The sequence below is a fragment of the Hippoglossus hippoglossus genome, chromosome 23 (genome assembly GCF_009819705.1).
Source record: "Hippoglossus hippoglossus isolate fHipHip1 chromosome 23, fHipHip1.pri, whole genome shotgun sequence".
In the NCBI taxonomy this organism is placed as follows: Eukaryota; Metazoa; Chordata; class Actinopteri; order Pleuronectiformes; family Pleuronectidae; genus Hippoglossus; species Hippoglossus hippoglossus.
In genome coordinates, this window is record NC_047173.1 from 3,823,505 (window position 1) to 3,840,758 (window position 17,254).

The following is a 17,254-nucleotide window of genomic DNA, read 5'->3' on the forward strand; positions in this document are numbered from 1 at the left end:
CACTACGCCGATGGAGGGGTGGGTGAAACGTTTGAGTCCACAAAACACTTTTGGAAACAGTGTTGCAGCCAAATCCAATAAAATTTAAGTAAATGGCGCCCGATTCCTCAAACGTTAAAAAACTACAGAAAAAACACATAACATGCCTCCATACTGCTCCTGTGGTGTCATCCAAGTGTCCGTAAGCCCCGACATTGAAATTCGAATCGAAACAAGGTCATTTCCACCATGTTTTTAGCCTAAATGTCCGCTGATATCCTCGTGTTCGCGGGTGAATCACTTGGATGACACCACAAGTATTGGGTTTGGCTGCAACGCTGTTTACCCCTGAAATGATTTTGTTAGACGTTCTATTCCCAAGACTGAGAATGAACGTCCATGGCCTTGCAGCTTTCACTGTTCGGCTGATGTTGCAACAATCTATGATACTAAAAATCACAATTTTGAAGTGGAACAGTATAAAAGGAAGTGTTTCTCCATCCTAGTGGGTAAAAATTTACTTTTTTGTGTCAAACCACTATAGCCCACAGGTCTGAGAGGAGGCTGTGGCAGCGGTTTAGTGTTCTGGTGCGAGGGCATAAACTTTTATCAGTGTTATAGCAGCTCCTATTGCTGCCTATAGCAGTCAGTAAACAGGATAATTACTTAATGCCCCTACGACATCCAGAGCCATGTCAAACTGTGGAGTCGTGCCACGGAGATAGCTGATTTGATTTCTGCGGAGAACACTGAGACTGCGAGGCATTATTATAATAAACTCTCGAATAGACGCTGTGATCAGAGAACGCTCCTGCACATTTACAAGTCAACTGTATCAATTGGCTTTGATTATTTGCTCAGTGGACAGAAGCCAGAGACTGGAGGGGGAAGGAATAACAGTATCCAAGTGAGGAATCAAACTTTTATTATAGAATTTATTTATAAATTGGACGTGGAGCCGAGTTGCCTGCATACTAAATAGTAATTATAAGAGCAGAGCTAGTTGAGCTAAGTTTCATATATTTATCTGCTTTGGTAACAGCGACTAAACGGCAACATTTCCAAAAAGATTTCTTAATTTCTCAAAATAAAAAAAAGATCGATATTCGCGCTCAGTTTTCCCAAATTGTTCTTGTCAGCCGCTACGAGTTTCCCTTTGCTTTGGATTGCAGAATGTTTTTATTAACAGGACAGTACACACACACACACACACACACACACACACACACACACACACACACACACACACACACACACACACACACACACACATCCCTGCAGTCTCATCACAAATACAGACAGTGCTACGTCGAGCAGATGCTCCTCAGTATGTATCCGATCTTGCACCTTTAAATAAAGCCCGGTGAAGAAAAACAACACCTCAGGAAGCGACTGCGTGTTGTTGCCGAGTCTGCCGAGTGCTTTCATGAAGCGGATGCTGAGCAAACATTTACATTTTTTTAAAGCTGTTGGTGATTTCTTCTGTCCCCATATTGAGATTTTTCCTAATCCCAAACCCAAATTTAGAGAAATATTGTGACACAGCTTCTCTCAGGAATCCTGTCGAAAGGTGTACTCCTGTGCTTTTTGAGTATTCCTCTTCCATGAAGCTGGGGGATTCACACAGAGGAAAGATAATGAGAAATCAAAGCAACATAAGCAGAGGTGTGCTGGCTTTTAATCTGTCGTAGTTCAAAGAATCAGCCAACCAATAGGGTCAAACTCGAAAACTAGAATTATAATACAACTCAAAGGTTGGAAAGTCCTTTGAAAGTTTCTAGTCACTACTCGCTTGCTTCCCTCAAGTTCCTCGAACTTAATTCGTGATTTGTGATATATGGCTTTATACAATCATTTTCACATTGATAATGGAGTGGGTTTTCAACATACAGAAATGTGATGGCTGTCAACTGCCTGAGGAAGATGGACTGTGTTTCCTCCCCTCCGCCTCTGTAATTAGCTGTCAGTACCTTGAGCTTGACTATGTAATTGGTTCCTTTGCTGCTTTCGACTCATTAAAGTTGAGTGTTTGAGATCTTGATTTGCGCCGTGTCCCTCAGAGTGACAGAAAAGGAAACACTCTGCTCACTGCGGTGTTGGAGCCATCAGGAGAAAACCAGCGCTGAACCAATGAACACAGGCAGCTTAGACAGCTGAGGAGCTTACTGGGTCCAGCGCTCACATCCAGTTCAGACTGGTCACATTGTGTGTCACGCTTTTCATCTACAACTGACAAATGTCACATCCTATATCAATGCATGTCATTTAATACTGGACCTGGATTTCAACTCAGCTTGTCCAGAGAAGACATGGAGACGGGGACCCTTTCTGTTTTTTGGCGTGAAGCATTCCAGTTTAATCGCAAATCACTTCACTGAATCGAGTAATTCTGATCAATTCAGTTGAACAATTTGTAGAATTTGACTATGACGTGTTTTAATAGATGTTTTTCCATGTCGGGGGGGCAATATACAACCCTTTAAACACAACATCTACATAAAGTGGATTATGCTTGAGCCTAGCGCAGAGAAACACTGACTTTTATTTGGAGCATTGTTTCTGTCCATCAGTCAACACAAGTCCAATGCGTCTCCTCTTGCTCCGGTTTTGTCCTGAAATATCTGGCTCCATAGCTGCAGAATGCTTTTCTGTGTCACCAGCTCGCCTCTGATTTTGTCTTCTGCTGTGTACTGGGAAGTTCAGTGGTTTTAGTAGAACTTTTCCCCTCAAAACATCTGCCAGCTGCAGCCAGACATGAGTTAGGTGGGAGAAGTGGGACTGAGCGGAAAGAGTCAAACTGAATGATGCCAAAATGCTCAGAGAAACCAAGCAGAATCACCGTCCGGTGATAATTCTGTGCAGGCTCGTCACTACAGGCTTTCACATTACACATAGTCATTAGACCCATTGGTGATGTAGATATCTTGATGTGTCCAAATGCAAATCTTCAACGAAACCTGTGAATCATCAGTTTAAATTTGTTTAGCCACTGCATCTGTTCATCTGCATTTAAGTCATAAAGTTAATTTTGTTGTTGCTGGGTTGAATCATTTCCTCACTTCAACAAACAAACTTACAAAAATCCTCCTCCTTATTCAGTAATATTTATCAGACTGCCTAAATACCTGGCCTTTTCAAAATAATCTACCCAGCAACTGTCACAGACTGGCGACCATCTCAAGTGGCACCTGGAAGACCTGGCTTGCAAATCAACTTCTCAAAAGATCCTTGAGACTGGAGCTCAGTTGGTTCTGCAGTCTCTGGGCCTTCTGTTACTCATCTCTGGGATGTTCCTGTGCTCGCAAGCCAATGTGGCTGCGTTTCCCTTTCCCCACAAGTGTGTGGTGGCCTGACGCTCAGCCACAGTGGAGAGGAACCCACAGACTCGAGGACATAATGTAAAGTCTACTGCTCCTCATTCTCTATCTGAAGTTTCTCATTTCATTCAGATTGTGAGAGAGGCAGCTGGACAACAGGGTTGTAGTTAAAGTAAACAAAGCATTTGATGATTAGTCTAAAGCTACTAAAGGCTTCGTCAACTTTTCCAGTTGGGAGCAGCAAAGACAAGCTGCCTCATTACTAGTTTATATGACGTGTTGGCAAACGGTGGCTTATTTACACATTCACCAGAGATGGTGCAACATCAGCATTCCTTTGGAGATGTGTTTCTAGGAACCTGATATGGAACTTCAATATTCACTCTCATTTTAGCTCCGTTTTTGGTCTCTTCCATCTCCTGAAATAAATAATTGACACCATAGTTGCTAAATGCTCGACTACGTTCATCATCTAGTTGCCAACTTTGTCCGTCTTTTACTTTTGTCTGTTTGGTATTGGTTAGGTCGTGTACAGTCGGTTCATCAGAGCATTAAGCTGCTGTCATAAAACCAAAACAATGAGCTAAAAGAGGCTGAGATGCTGCATCAACCTGAGTCAGGTGATCAATCTCTGTAGATTAGTTTCCACACGGCTAAATCTTTAGTATTTTTCCATGGTTACCATAATAATCTGTCCCCGCCCACTGGGGTTTAGCTCGACCAATGAGACGATTTGTTACTGAGAAATGTTTGCAGACTTCTGAGCTGACATGTTTTTTAATGCTGGCTCTTTGTGTCTCCGGCTCTCTCGCTCTCTGCCTTCCTCTCTGCTTCTATCTCCACCCTCATATCTCCAGCTGTCGCCTGGTAGAATGTAAATGAGCCTCTCAGCACCGAGCCTACGATGGTGTCAGGCCTCCGCTTCGTCTCGGCTCTCATTAGAATCCTAGTGTGGCCGACACTTATCCACCCGCCGTGTTGACTAGCTCTTCATGTGGGGCACGTGGGTCAAAACAATACACAGCGAAACTTCCACAGTCCAAATCGCTTTGGAATGGAAGGTCACTGGAGCCTGTGAAATGATGTGGACATAGAAAAACACTAAAATGCCCCAAAAAGTAACACAAAATCCATTCACATGAATATATATTCACTTCTAAATGACCCACACAAACTAATTTGAAATTCAGTTAGTGTGAATTGTCAGTGTCTGTGAAAACCATTTCTGTCCATCAGCAGTTTAAATCTCCTCTTGAAACTTATTTTTATCGAAGGTCCTACTTTTAACTGTTGGGATTAGATTTTAACAATTTCATATTGTTTTGTGCCGTTAGATTTGGTGAATCTTGCATCTTTTACTATTGTAAAGCACTTTGTAACTTTGGTTTTGAAAGGTGCTGTAGAAATAAAGTTATTACTGTGCACAAATTGCTCAAATAACAGCTCGTCCTCCACGTATGTAAGAATTTGTATCATTGTAAAATGCTGAATTTATCTGCGCTACAGCTGTTAGCAAAGACGACAGAGTCAGCAACACTTGTAGCTGATTATCCATGTTACGTTCTACACTGGTAGCCGAGGCTGATGCTGGTTGTGTTCTGCCAGAATGGGATCACGTGACAGGAGCCTGACGAATCAGCAAAGGCTAAGTTGTGACTGAAAAAACCCAATCACCAAGCAGTTGAGTGTCTACGTCATCTTTTCCGAACATCTCAGTTTCTGCCCGCCCAGACTAATGATGTAGGATAAGTTGTCAGTGCACTTGTCAGTAGTCATGCAAGTCCTGGCATCTGGGCTTAATTAAGATTCTGAAGACTCACAATCCTCTTTCCTATCTGCACCAATGCACGAAACAACCAAAATCACTGTGGTCATTTTGCCCAATAATCTGTGTGATTTTACACGTTTGTTACTCCTAGTCCTCCCATTGAAAATGTCAGCGCACAGCAAACTATCGTGTTAAAGAGATCATTCGAATTTGCTTTGATTTCAGTGAACAGCAGCCGCCTCCTGAGCCCGACAGTAAGCTGGAGAAACGGCTCTGTGAGTTTGAAATTAATAGGATGGCCATAGCTATTTCCTGACCCGTCCTCCTCTTGGGACCCCGCAGCTCTGTTTTTCTGCGGTCCTCTCATCCTGTTACTAATGCCTGACTCAGTGTAACCCTTATCTCCATGCTCACTACATGGCCTGATAGGGCTCTGTGTGTAAGCAATTAAAACGGCTTATTTGCCAGATAAGTGGGGGAGAGCAGTCAGATTGAAAGCCACAGGCCGCCAGTATCAGGTCTTTAGGTTACAGCCCCCGGGTTAAATAGCCCGGGAGCGCGGTGTGAGCCAAACGAGGCGTGCAGCTCAGTGTGTGGAGGAAACTCTAGCAGAGGGAAACACACCACGACAAGGCGCTGAACCAACATACAGAAAATGAATATTGAAATAATGATGGGTAGATGTATATAAAGAGGATGATTCTTTTCTCAAAAAGAGCAATGTATGTGGATTTAATAAGCTGTGCAGAGATAGAATAAAATGTATACATTCCATATGTACATGTTTAAATGAATGAGTGAAACAGATTCTCTGGGATGCAGATCATTCCCCCGACATCAAAGCACATTGCCACTCTGCTCCAGGACCGAAATAAATAGAAAAACCTCACTTTATTATCACAATAAGATTAATCACCACAGAGACTCTGGTGGCCATTTTGGAAGTCTTTTAGCTCTAAGTGTTATGCAGTGAGTCTGAATTCTAAATGTAAAACTGATGTGTTATACAGTGAACTCCAAAATTCCCACGAATGAGCAGAAAAGTAGCATGTACAAGAGCTTTTCCCGTAGATTTCCACAACACAATGCTTTGTCATTGATGGAGGTGTACTGTATATTACAGTGAAGCAACAATACACTTGATGGTGCTCCTTAATTGTCTGAAACCTCCATTTACAGCTTAAAGGACATGAAGGTGATACTTATGCCGCTTTTACGTCACTAACTGTCACTGCCCACATTCTTCCATGCATCCTTTACGTTGACATGATTGTTAAGCAACACATCCACTAGATGGCAGCGCAGAATCGAAGAGTTTCTGGTAGCATAATGTGTGATAATGTCGCTGTTAAGAAAGAGGCAAAAACAGATGTTTGTCCCTTTGCCCGGGCAGAGTAACACCATATTGAGGCTAATAGTATATATCCGGTACTATTGGCTACACTGCCCCCTGCAATTTCTGGTGGTACTGCTCTGTTTCGTCTGTTTTGCGCTTATCTATAAACCTTTAGAGGCTGTGCACAAATACTGTTTAACTGTTAATTTGCAAGAAAAAGAAACACAAAGTCCTCCAGATAATGTTTTTATCACCCTGTTAAGAAATCATTTTTATTAACCGTAAATAACTGCAGCAAATGAACGTATCACAGATACATCTGTTCATCGTAATGAAGGCACAATTTAAAAGTGTGTGTGTTTATGTGGAGTCTGGGTAAGATTGTTGTTTAATATGATTCATTTTGAAAAGGTTAAAAGTTACTTTCAGCACAAGATATTTTATTGACATCTAAAACCGAAACTACAATCTCTCCTGAACCAAATCTACCACCTCGGAGAGTTTACTTTTTCTAATAAAGTCTCTATTCGCAGCGTCAAATAACTCACCTCTCCTTGATTCTATTATCTAGTAGGCCAGCAGAGTGTCTTGTTGTGTTTGCTGGGAGATTTGCTCAAAAACCACGGGCACAATAACATGTTCTGATTGGAAGAAATAAATAAATCAAAATCTCTCCGAAGACACGGCCAAGTAACACAGAAGAAGAAGAGTTCGACCTTAGCTGTGACCTGAACAAACTGTAATGAGTTCTGAACTTCTGCCTCAGCTCAGTATTGTTGTGGTTTTCAGAGTGCTGAGAGCTGGTAAACAGGATATTGAGTCCCAGATGGGTTTGGCTCACATCATGAAAGTACCGTAGGCCCACAGCTCTGCACACACCATCAGCCATCGAAATGAAACGGAGGGAAGGGGATGGGTGGCGGAGACGAGAGGGGAGAGGAGGGAGAGCGCGGGGAATAGAAAGATGTTCCTGCAGTCCAACATATGTGTCGGTGCGTTGGTTTGGAGGCCGTCGCAGGCAGGAGTCATCCTGCGTGACGGGCACATGTGTATAAGCCACTGGGCCACACACAGAGCCACGCTAAGACGCTGCTGAAGAGATAAAATGGCCACGTGGGGGAGAAATCTGGACACAGACCAGCGGATCTCCGTTCTCTCGCAGTCTCCTCTTCAGTGTCTCTCTCTCTCTCCGCTTCTGTCTCTCCCCCTCCTTTTCTGCCTCTGCATGAAATAGGATCATAGTTAACTGGAGGAGGACTGTTGGATGAGGAGGAGGACAGCATGATACTATGAGGAGCAGCGCAGAGGAGGATTCTGGGATGGCAATAAACGGCAAGAAATATAGACACCGAGCGCACAAGTCCATTGAGGAAGGCATCATTTCTGGAGCCACGACAGCTCCATTATCTGCGTTAACTCACTTTCCTGCTGATCACCCCTGCAACGCACAGAGTTTATGTCGCGTTGGAGCAGTTCCAAGTTATCTCATTTCTGCTTTTCTGCAATTGTGCATATCTTAGGGAAGCTGCATGAGCTGTGGATGTTTTCATAGAGGAGACAGCTGCTGTAAACGTTCAGGTGTTAACAGGGATGCCTTTACAATCCCAGTTTGATTTTGATAGTACTTCGTCGTTTCTACAGTTACTATAACCTTCGCTGCTGGGATCTCAGAACGTGGAGCTACAGTTTTAATAGGTCAAGCAAGACGCGCAGCATCCTTCAGAATTATGATCATATTGGACACTTCTGCACCTCATGATTTACGCCCGATGTCATTGTTCAGCGGTCAAGTAGGAAGCAGTGTGTTATTTATGCAGCAAGGCGAACGTAGGGGAGCGGCTGGTTGATGGCACCACACAGTGAACTGCAATTAATGTTCAACCATAAACTTATTTTCGGATTAGTTTATGGCATTTTGCCCTTTCTTTTTTATTCGGCTGCAAAGAGGTAGACAGGAAACACTGTGGTCACTGTGGTAACTGTAGAAGAGAAATTATAGAAAATTCAGCTTTTACCTGTAGCCATAGTGTATTTGGTAAAGTATTTTCTTGTAGTTAAGGTAAAAACAGGCAGGTTTTGTTGTTCGGGCTGTCAAACAAAGTACAATGTCCCTCAGTAGAGCGTATACCTCCTACAAGGCCCAGCAGTCGCTTTAATTTCAGTCAAGCTGCACCAAATTTCACAAACTCACAGATATCAGTCCTTAAATATGTATGATTTTCTTTAAAATCAAAAGCCATGAATAATTCCCTGAGAAAATGTTGAAAAAGGCCTTAGCTCACAGTGTTAAAGGAAGTTAAAAGAAGCTTCTGAATACAACCCCTGATCTGGATCTGCACCAAATTTTAATGGGTTCTTCCCTGGGCCATATCGCATCCTTCCACTGGGCACAGGTAAGGAAAAATCCTGCAGAATCTGCAGCTGTACACTTTGTGGTGCTTTGCTGAAGCTATATAGTTCTATGTAAGAACAGGAGATGATTCAAACTCTAAGCTCCAGGTCACAGGAGGAGTTTACGGTGTTTACAGCCAGTCAGTTTGGCTGGAAAATATTTGTTTGACCTTTGGCCGAAGAAAATCCCACAGCCGATATGAAGAAAGGTGAAAGCACCAGTCAAAATAAAGTCCTGCCAAAGTGTCGGGAGAAGGAAAATCCAATCAGAAGAAGAAGAGACAGAAGGGGACGAGGTCAGAGTGAAAAATGTAATAGAACCTTTTGCTATTATTTTATCATCTGTGCAGAGCTGCTGTTTATTCAGCGGCTGCTGGATTTGTTTTACTTCAAATGAAAGTGAGAGCGAGTGCACATCAAATAGAATGTGAGAGAGTGAAGGGGGGGGGGGGGAAGCTTCCTACTTACATCAAACATCGGCACAGCGGGAGCCAATCAGCCGCCGATATTTTACACACATTCCAACAGTTTGAGGAGAAGAGAGCACAAAGTCTCCTATCAAGGAAGCACAGCCGAGCACATGACCTCCGCTCAAGTCTTTCATTTGAACCGGAGAGGAATAAATCCACCGGCAGTTCATGCAAAAAAATGTTTTGAATTTTTAATTATTAGAACAATGTGGAAGAACCTGGCAGTGCCAATGTTCTGATTCCAGCAGATAAAAACATAATTTCCTTTTCTGTTAAGTTAAAAGATGAAGAAGTAACACTAGTGCAGTGTCCATTCTAAACCTGCCTGTTTGGAACGGGCTGTTAGTTTGGCCTGTGGTGATGCTGATAAAAGACCTGCAGCTGGACTGGTGGGTTCCCTTGTTCTCTGTACCCAGAACCCCAAACGGGAGAATCAGTTGTCGTGCTGTAAAGTGGTGATCGACCACGTCAGTTATCTTAATGAGTCCCAACTGCCACTGCTACAGAGCACCGGTTTGTTAGTTATCCGGACAACTTAAAAACTACTCGGCCGATTTCCTTAAAATTTTGTGGAGGGGTGGTGCATGACCAAGGAACGAGAAAAGATTTTGAGCGAATCCAGATAAACGGGCAGATCAGGGAATATTATTTTCACTTTCTTTAACATGGCGAGAAACGAGGTCAGCAAAGATATACTTTTAGATTTGGATGGAAACAAAAGAAACTGTCTGACCTGATGTAAATAAGAAGATAAATACCACTGTCATATTTGTACATATGATGCCAGGCTGAACAATGTGGCCAAAATATGAATTGGTTTTTAGTCTAACTTTGGGACAATTAACAGTTTTACCCATAAAAACTGAAACGTCATATTTGTTAGGACTTCATGTGCAAGGTAGTTCAGCACAGATACTTCATCAGCATCCATGTTAATAATTCATGTTATTACAGATAGGGCAGACCAGTCCGGTACACTTTCACACCTCCCTGGTTTGGTCCGGACCTTCAGACTTTTCTATTCTGAACCAAAACAGCAGGTGTGAAAGGTGCCTCAGACCATGGTCCAGACAAACAGACCAAAAGTTAGTCTGACCAAAGGAGGTGGACTCGGTCCAGATCAAACTGAAACATAGTTCGGCTCATTTCCGGTTTGAAAAGATTTTTCTGGATAGTTCTTATTATTTTAGACAACTTGCAGGAAGTCGCAACCGCATCAAACAATAGAAGAAGAAAAGGTTTTCTCCTACTCCTCGACTACTGAAGTTGGTGATACTGTCGGTGACACCGTAATGATAATACAGTGGCAGTGAAATCCAGGCGCTCGACTACAAAGTTTCTTTAAGGTTCACTGTAGGTTTGTCTTATATTCAAGGACCTTATTAAATGTCCTTTAACCTTTACACGACGCTCTGACTGGAACTGTTGGCCCTGTTAGGATTTGAATCTGTTGAAAATGTGCTCTAAATGTTCTGTGTTAATTACTTTTTTTCATGCATTTTATTAAAGACATCTTCCATCCTGGAGCCGTCTCGTTGTGCGTCTCTGATGTTTTACTGTAAACACTTTTCTAATGCAGCTATTTGTTAGCGTAGGTCCCAAATGTGCTACGTCTTTGAAAAAAACTGTGAAATAAAATAAAAAAAGAAATGAAAAAGATCTGGGCGCCCAACAAAGATGGAGTACTTCAAAGACCCCCCGCTGCTGGTGTGTTGCACGTGGCAGCTGTTCGGAGGCAGGACCGAGTCGGCCTGGTTGGCGAGGAGCAGCGAACCATGAAGTCTCTGTGTCATCTCTCTGGATCAATGGCGAGGCGGCATGATGGCAAGGTCATGTGACCCGCCCAAAAGCACAAAAAAAAAGGTGACATTGGCAGATCCGGCCGGCGCTGACCAGACAGTCGGCACCAGGTTGCCCAGCTGGAGGGGGAGCGGCCTGACCTGAGCGAGGCTGCCCGGAGCATTAAACCTGATGGCTCATGGTGGAGGAGCTGCCGCTAATGCTTCCAGCTAATTGGGGACTGCCAGCGCTGCCAGTTCTTTCTGAGGGAAGCAGCTATTGGCTGCGAGAAAGTTGCTGGAAGTTGCCAGATGACGTCAGTGTGTGATTTGCTGCATCTCTGCTCTGTGCAGAGACACTGGAGCGGAGGAGAAACGTATTTAGATCTTTCTCTGAAGTCAGAGAAGCAGGGCTGCAATAGAAATACTCCATTACGAGCTAAAGAGAGATTTATGTCAAAGAGAAAACCTGGTAAATTACCTCAAACTACTTCATATGCAGAATATGACCCATGTGACTGAAGTATTTAATACATAGTTAGGTAGTGTATAGTCCAGTGGTCACCAACACGAGGGTCTGGGCCCTCCAGAGGGTCACAACTTAAATCTGAGGTGTTGAGAGGATTGATGAGGTAAAGCTTTTACACATTGTAGTATATGTCTGTTTTATTTTAACTTTTGACTCTTTTTAAACTATTGAATAGTATCTCCTCTTAAGGCCTTGAAATAATATTATAATTATACCATTCACATTCGAGAGGTTCGCCTAGATATACGGAAACACTCGAGTAAAGGTTTAGAAAAGACAGTATGCACATCTTCATTTGTGAGGAGTCAACATTCATCATTCTTTTTCCAAATGTGGTCCGACGAACTAGAGCTGCTTTTCAGACGTGCAGTGATATTTGCCTGAAACGATTCGGCGAGGGTGATCGGAGGGGCCCATGTGACAATACAGCAGGAACATCTCTGGAAATGTCCCCGTTGGCAAGTGGACATGCCGATGACGTTTTGAACATGTAACAAACGCACAACTGGAAGAACACAAAGGGATGAAAAGGAGGAGCCACACACACGTAGAAGACGCAGACAAATGACCACGTCTGAAAGCGGCTCAGGCTTATAGCTGCAAGTCTCTTCCAAATAACCGAGTGGCTACGTTGGAGAAGTTGCTTCATCTTCAGCTTTTTCTGACTGAATTTAAAAAGGATTTCTCTGCTCATGTGATGTTGAAGTAAAGGTGAGAAATAGGGAAGCTAAAGATACGGAGCTAAGTGCTGCTCCTCTAAGGGACTGTTCAGTGGTTTTACTCATGAAGGTCAGTTGAATTGTCATGAGGAGTGAATCTCACAGCCTTTTCAAATGTGTTCTATGGCACGAGTTTGAAAGAAGAACTAACCCTGATGGTGTCGGGGTTGGTTCACAAGTGGAAGCCGCTGACGTTCACGGTTTCTTCTCAACCGTTGAAGTTTTCCTTCAACTAAGAAAATGTGTCTTTCCTTGAAATGAAGCTCAAACTGTATATTTTACCTTTTATAAACATAGAAAATGAGTTTGGACACCACTGCTGCACTGACACAGCTCGATCCACGTCCCTCCACCCACTCTGTCCTCCTTGTATCTGTGTGCCATCCCTTCCTGTTCCCTTTCTAAAAGCCCTGCATGTATGTATGTATGTTGCAGGCAGGTGCAGGAGGTCCGGATCAGCTCCGTCTCAAACCCCTCGCCGCCCCTGCTGTGTCGCCGGATTACATCATCAGAGGAGTGGCATGATGCTCGACCGTTTGCTTCAGGTGAGCTCACGTTAGTCTGAGAGCGGGAGGTGGAATCATCAGAATGACTCGAGTCCTGAGAGCAGCTACAGAACGTGCTGCTGCCACTAGTGACACCCCCACTACACACAGGGATGAGTGAGGTGTTGTGTTCGGGAGGAAGACAGAGATGTTTTAGTGAAGATGTGGGTCCAGAGTGATTTCATTCCAATGTGGAGGCCATTAACATCCACTGACCCCAGGTAACACACTGATCTGGCTAAGTTCAATGACAACTAGGGAAAAATATGATGATTTCAATGACTGATGTTCAATCGCATCATTTTCAGCTCAGATACTGCAGTAAAATAGAATGAAATAATGAAATAAAATGAACTATATAATACAAAATTTGATTAAATGATGTAAAATAAAATATAATGAAATCATAAAATAAATTAAGAAATTACTATCCTGGAGGCAAATATGAGGCATCACTGCATCATTTCTATGAGTCCGAGACAGATGAAGCTTTACCTCAGTGTCTAATGGTGGAAAAGAGGAAAGTTAATTTATTTATTACCACGTGGAACAAATTCATTATAATAATGTTAACACGTGAATTAAAATGTCTAATCTGGTCCCTGGAGGACAGTGTGACACTTTGAATAAATGCACTGGGTTTTGTGGTGACTGGATATTGATGCTGGTCTCAAAGCGACCCGAGTCTCAGGGAAGGAAAAAGGGGGGGTCGGGGGTCGGTTGAATGTCTCTTACCTGTAATTGTCCCACTCCCTTCCCGCACCTTAACGCCCTTGTTCAGACCATCGGGGGGGCCGCTGCTACAATCCAGGGCTGAGTCTGTGATGTGGAGACATTTGCGTTCAGGAGGAAAACGGCGCACTTGTCTGTTCCTGGATGAAAATGAAGCAGCAGAATCTCTCAGGATGATTCTTGTCCCAACATCTCATCCGCCGCAGATTCCCAGTGCGTCCGAACCAGTGATTTTACTCCAGTATATGTCCACAAGTCCGGGAACACTCGGATGGATAAAGAGCGTTGGATGCGTCCTGTCCGTGCGTCTTTTAGCGGCTGACACGCACCCAAAGGCTCAGACCACCCTCACACTGATTCTATAGATACATGTGTGTAAATATACCACATGAGAGTGTGTTGGGTCCTCGTCAGCCTCCTCAGCTCCTCTCTGCGCAGCGTCTCTCCTCAGTCTGACAGCTCTGCTCTGCGCGCAACAACTTTTTATGGAGACTCCGGAGCGCACGCTGCGCCGCCGCCGATTCCCTCTCCGACACCGTTACACCTGTAATCCGATTACTGTCATGGATCTGTTTCATACTTGCATGTAACCTGTTTGCTCTGAATGTCATAGTGCGTAAAAAGAGTGTTTCTGTTGTATCCAAATGAACCACAACGTGATCCTGGATCTCTATCCCGCCCCTTGTTGTATCCTGTCCCTCATTATATTGCAAGGTTCATTTGTACATGCAATGATCCACTAAACATAAACTTAATTGTGTTTTTTGCGAATGTTACAGATTTTTGCTGCTGTTGTGTCTTAGATGAGGTTGGACACACAAATGATGGATATTCATTGATAACTCAGGTTAATTATTAGACTTCAGCGCTGATCTTTTCCATGTCAATAACACCACAGAATGGTAGAAATTCCCTACTATGGGACACTTGGTTCAACCTTCTACCAGTTCTGACAACCACATGAAGCGTAGCATCATTTTCCCTCTAAATGACCAAGTCATTTAAAAGGTGTGGAGCCTGAACTGTTGAACTGAGGCGAATATCCACAGAGAGGCTCTCCTCTCAGAAAAGTTGTGGACTAGTGCCCCCATGTGATTAGTTTGTGTATTTCACATCAAGTCATTAGGTTTTTTTATGCAGACACTGGACAAAAAAGTTGAGTATAATTTCCACATTCAGTTTGATCAAAAATGTTTATTCCGTGGTGAAAACATTCCTGTCACACACACACACACACTCACACACACACACACTCGCACGCACACGGGCACACACACACACACAATTTTCTTTTTACAAAATTCCGCAGTATAATGCAAGTGAAGAGACAAAACAAAAATCGTAAAAGTGACATAAGCACATGTGATTGGCTTCTGCAGTTCATTCAGAAACAAAGAGGGGAGCACATGGAAAGTCTCTGCCCACCAGGGAAATCAAAACAACTGATGCTGTGTGTGTCTGTTTAACTTCAGAAAAGGATCATCCTAAGGCAATCACAAGAGGGATCAGATTTCACGTCTCGCTGCGTAGGAATGATACGAGGGGACGTCCGCGCGCTCCGGATTCAACATCGATTGTTCAAGCTGCGTCTGAAAGGCATCAGCGGCTGTAGTAGTTTAAGTAGTAAGGAGTTTGTGGACAGTTTTTCTCCCCCCCGGAGTTCCTCAGCACTCCTCCTTGATGTAGATTTGTTCGTCTGTGTCTGACTCCAGGTGCTCCAGTCGGTCCGTCTGTCCGTTCATTATCTCGTCGGGGGTTTTCATGAACCTGGGGAACACGGATGAGTAAACAGAAGTTTGGTTATTTATTTAGAATCCTGTTGTAATTATGTTTCGTCCCAAATTGTTGATTTAGGTTGACGTACCTGAACAGAAGTCTTTGTCCGGGCTCTTTCCTGATAATGTTCAGTTTGTAGTAGTGTCTCAGTGCTCGCGACATCTTCTCGTACGTCATATTTGTCCTGTTCTGTAACAGGTAAAAGCACAATATTGTTATTAATAATAATGATAAAATAATAATAATAATGTGGTTTGTTGATGACAGTAGTAGTTATAGCAGTTCCCCATCTTTAAATTATCTGTGTCATTCAAAGCTGCATGAGTTAATGTTGTGGTCACATGGTAGCAGAGTAACTCCACAATAAGCTGAAGACAACACCTGATATATTATCTGTAACATTTTAAATAAATAAAACAAATATCTGTCCTACTAACACACATCAGACACAGTTTGTGAACTTTAAAACCAAAACAATGAGCTTAACGAGGCTAAAAAGCTCTGTAGACATAAGGTGAAATGTAAAATTGGCAGATAAATCTCTCACTTCATCGGTATTTGTAATACCGTTCACATTACATAGTCATTTGATCAATTATTAATTAAGAATAAATCTATTAGAGTCGCTTCCGAGGCCTGTCTGTGCTAACAAATAAACCTGCATTAACTGTTTTGGCCGCTAGGAGGCAGCACTGACACATGTCCATTTATCCAGTTGATGTTTTTTTAAACCGGTGAGTCAATACCAGTGCTATGCATAACCATCTGAAGCTGCACCTGCTTAGGTAACGCTAGCAGCAGTGTGCCTGAATGCGTGCGTGCGTGTGTGAGTGTGTGTGTGTGTGTGTTTGAGTGTTTACCTTGTGATTCCCCCAGAGCCTGGCCAGGCCGTTGGGGTCCATGATGCGGAAGACTTTGCTCTCTGGATCCTCCCAGCGGATGTAGTTCTCGTACCTGCTGTCTGACAGGAGCTGGTAGACGTAGTCCCACAGCAGCCTGCAGTCTGCAGGGACACGACCAGAAAACACAGAGTGGGTTTAACAAAAAAGATTCTAATGTCTGACTTCTGTCCTTCAAAGCTGCACTACTGCTTCGTGTCTGCAATTCCCCAGAGATAAGTCTCTAAGATGCTGCTGTCTCTGGGAACATCTGCTCACTTTGTGACTATAGAAACACACGTGTTTTTAAATCAAGACGTCCCCTCACACAGATTTAACCTTCAACCTCAGCAGGGCTGAATCTCACCTGCTATCCGTCCTATGGGCATCTGCGGCTCCTCTGGAGGAGACACAGGCATGATGACGTGGTTCCTGTAGAGCGCCTCCTCCTGCTGCAGCAGGTGCTGCTGCTGATGCGCCAGGGGTATCGCATGGTGGTGGCCGTGAATTTTACTTTCACGCCCGTTCTCGTGTGTCGTCTGGGACAGGGGTCCGCCTCGGCTGTGCCTGAAGTCCATGCCGGCAGCCCCGCCGCTCCTGCTCGGGGTGAGGAGCAGAGGGTTCATGATGGTGCTAGGCATGAGCTGGATGACGCGAGGAGGGCCCGCCTCCTGGCCCCCAGGGCTGCCTGGGCACGGGGGTTCTCGTGGTGTCGTGCAGCGGCCGTTCGGTGCGGCTGGGGACACAGACAAGGGGTACATTTCCTCGTGCAGGTGGTGGTTGCTGTCTGGCAGCTCTGAGAAGGTTTGGAGGGAGTCATCGTTGGCGGGGCGAGGGTGATTGGGCCCCAGAGGGGATCGACGCTGGGTTGGGTGGTGAGGGGAGCGGGAGCGGTGCCGCAGCTCGATGGTTGGTGGATGCTGGGGGAGTGGCTCTGTACCACGCGGCCCTCGTCGTACCGTTTCTGAGGATACAAAAGCAACAACGTGCATAAATATCTACAGTCGAGTTACACTTTACAAATAATCAAATTTTC

At 44.0% G+C, this 17,254-nt stretch overlaps 2 protein-coding genes across 8 annotated transcripts in view; both read right to left on the minus strand.

The window, feature by feature from the left end:
- Nucleotides 1-14,088, minus strand: part of LOC117757484 (chemokine-like protein TAFA-2) — a 56,764-nt gene extending 42,676 nt beyond the window's left edge. Inside the window, exon 1 of one of the 2 annotated variants that reach the window (XM_034578686.1) lies at nt 13,568-14,088. The gene's annotated coding sequence lies outside the window, so the exon portion shown is untranslated. The remainder of the gene's footprint in view (nt 1-13,567) is intronic. The other variant, XM_034578684.1, reaches the window with a different exon arrangement.
- Nucleotides 1,212-17,254, minus strand: part of etv6 (ETS variant transcription factor 6) — a 41,335-nt gene continuing 25,292 nt past the window's right edge. For 5 of the 6 annotated variants that reach the window (XM_034578677.1, XM_034578681.1, XM_034578678.1 and 2 more), the window contains 4 exons: nt 16,586-17,182; nt 16,201-16,343; nt 15,429-15,529; nt 14,739-15,331 (listed from right to left, as the gene is read on the minus strand). In XM_034578677.1, the coding sequence (XP_034434568.1) occupies nt 15,229-15,331; nt 15,429-15,529; nt 16,201-16,343; nt 16,586-17,182 (944 nt within the window). In that variant the 3' untranslated portion in view covers nt 14,739-15,228. Of the gene's footprint in view, nt 1,255-14,738; nt 15,332-15,428; nt 15,530-16,200; nt 16,344-16,585; nt 17,183-17,254 lie in introns of those variants that run through there. The other variant, XR_004613129.1, reaches the window with a different exon arrangement.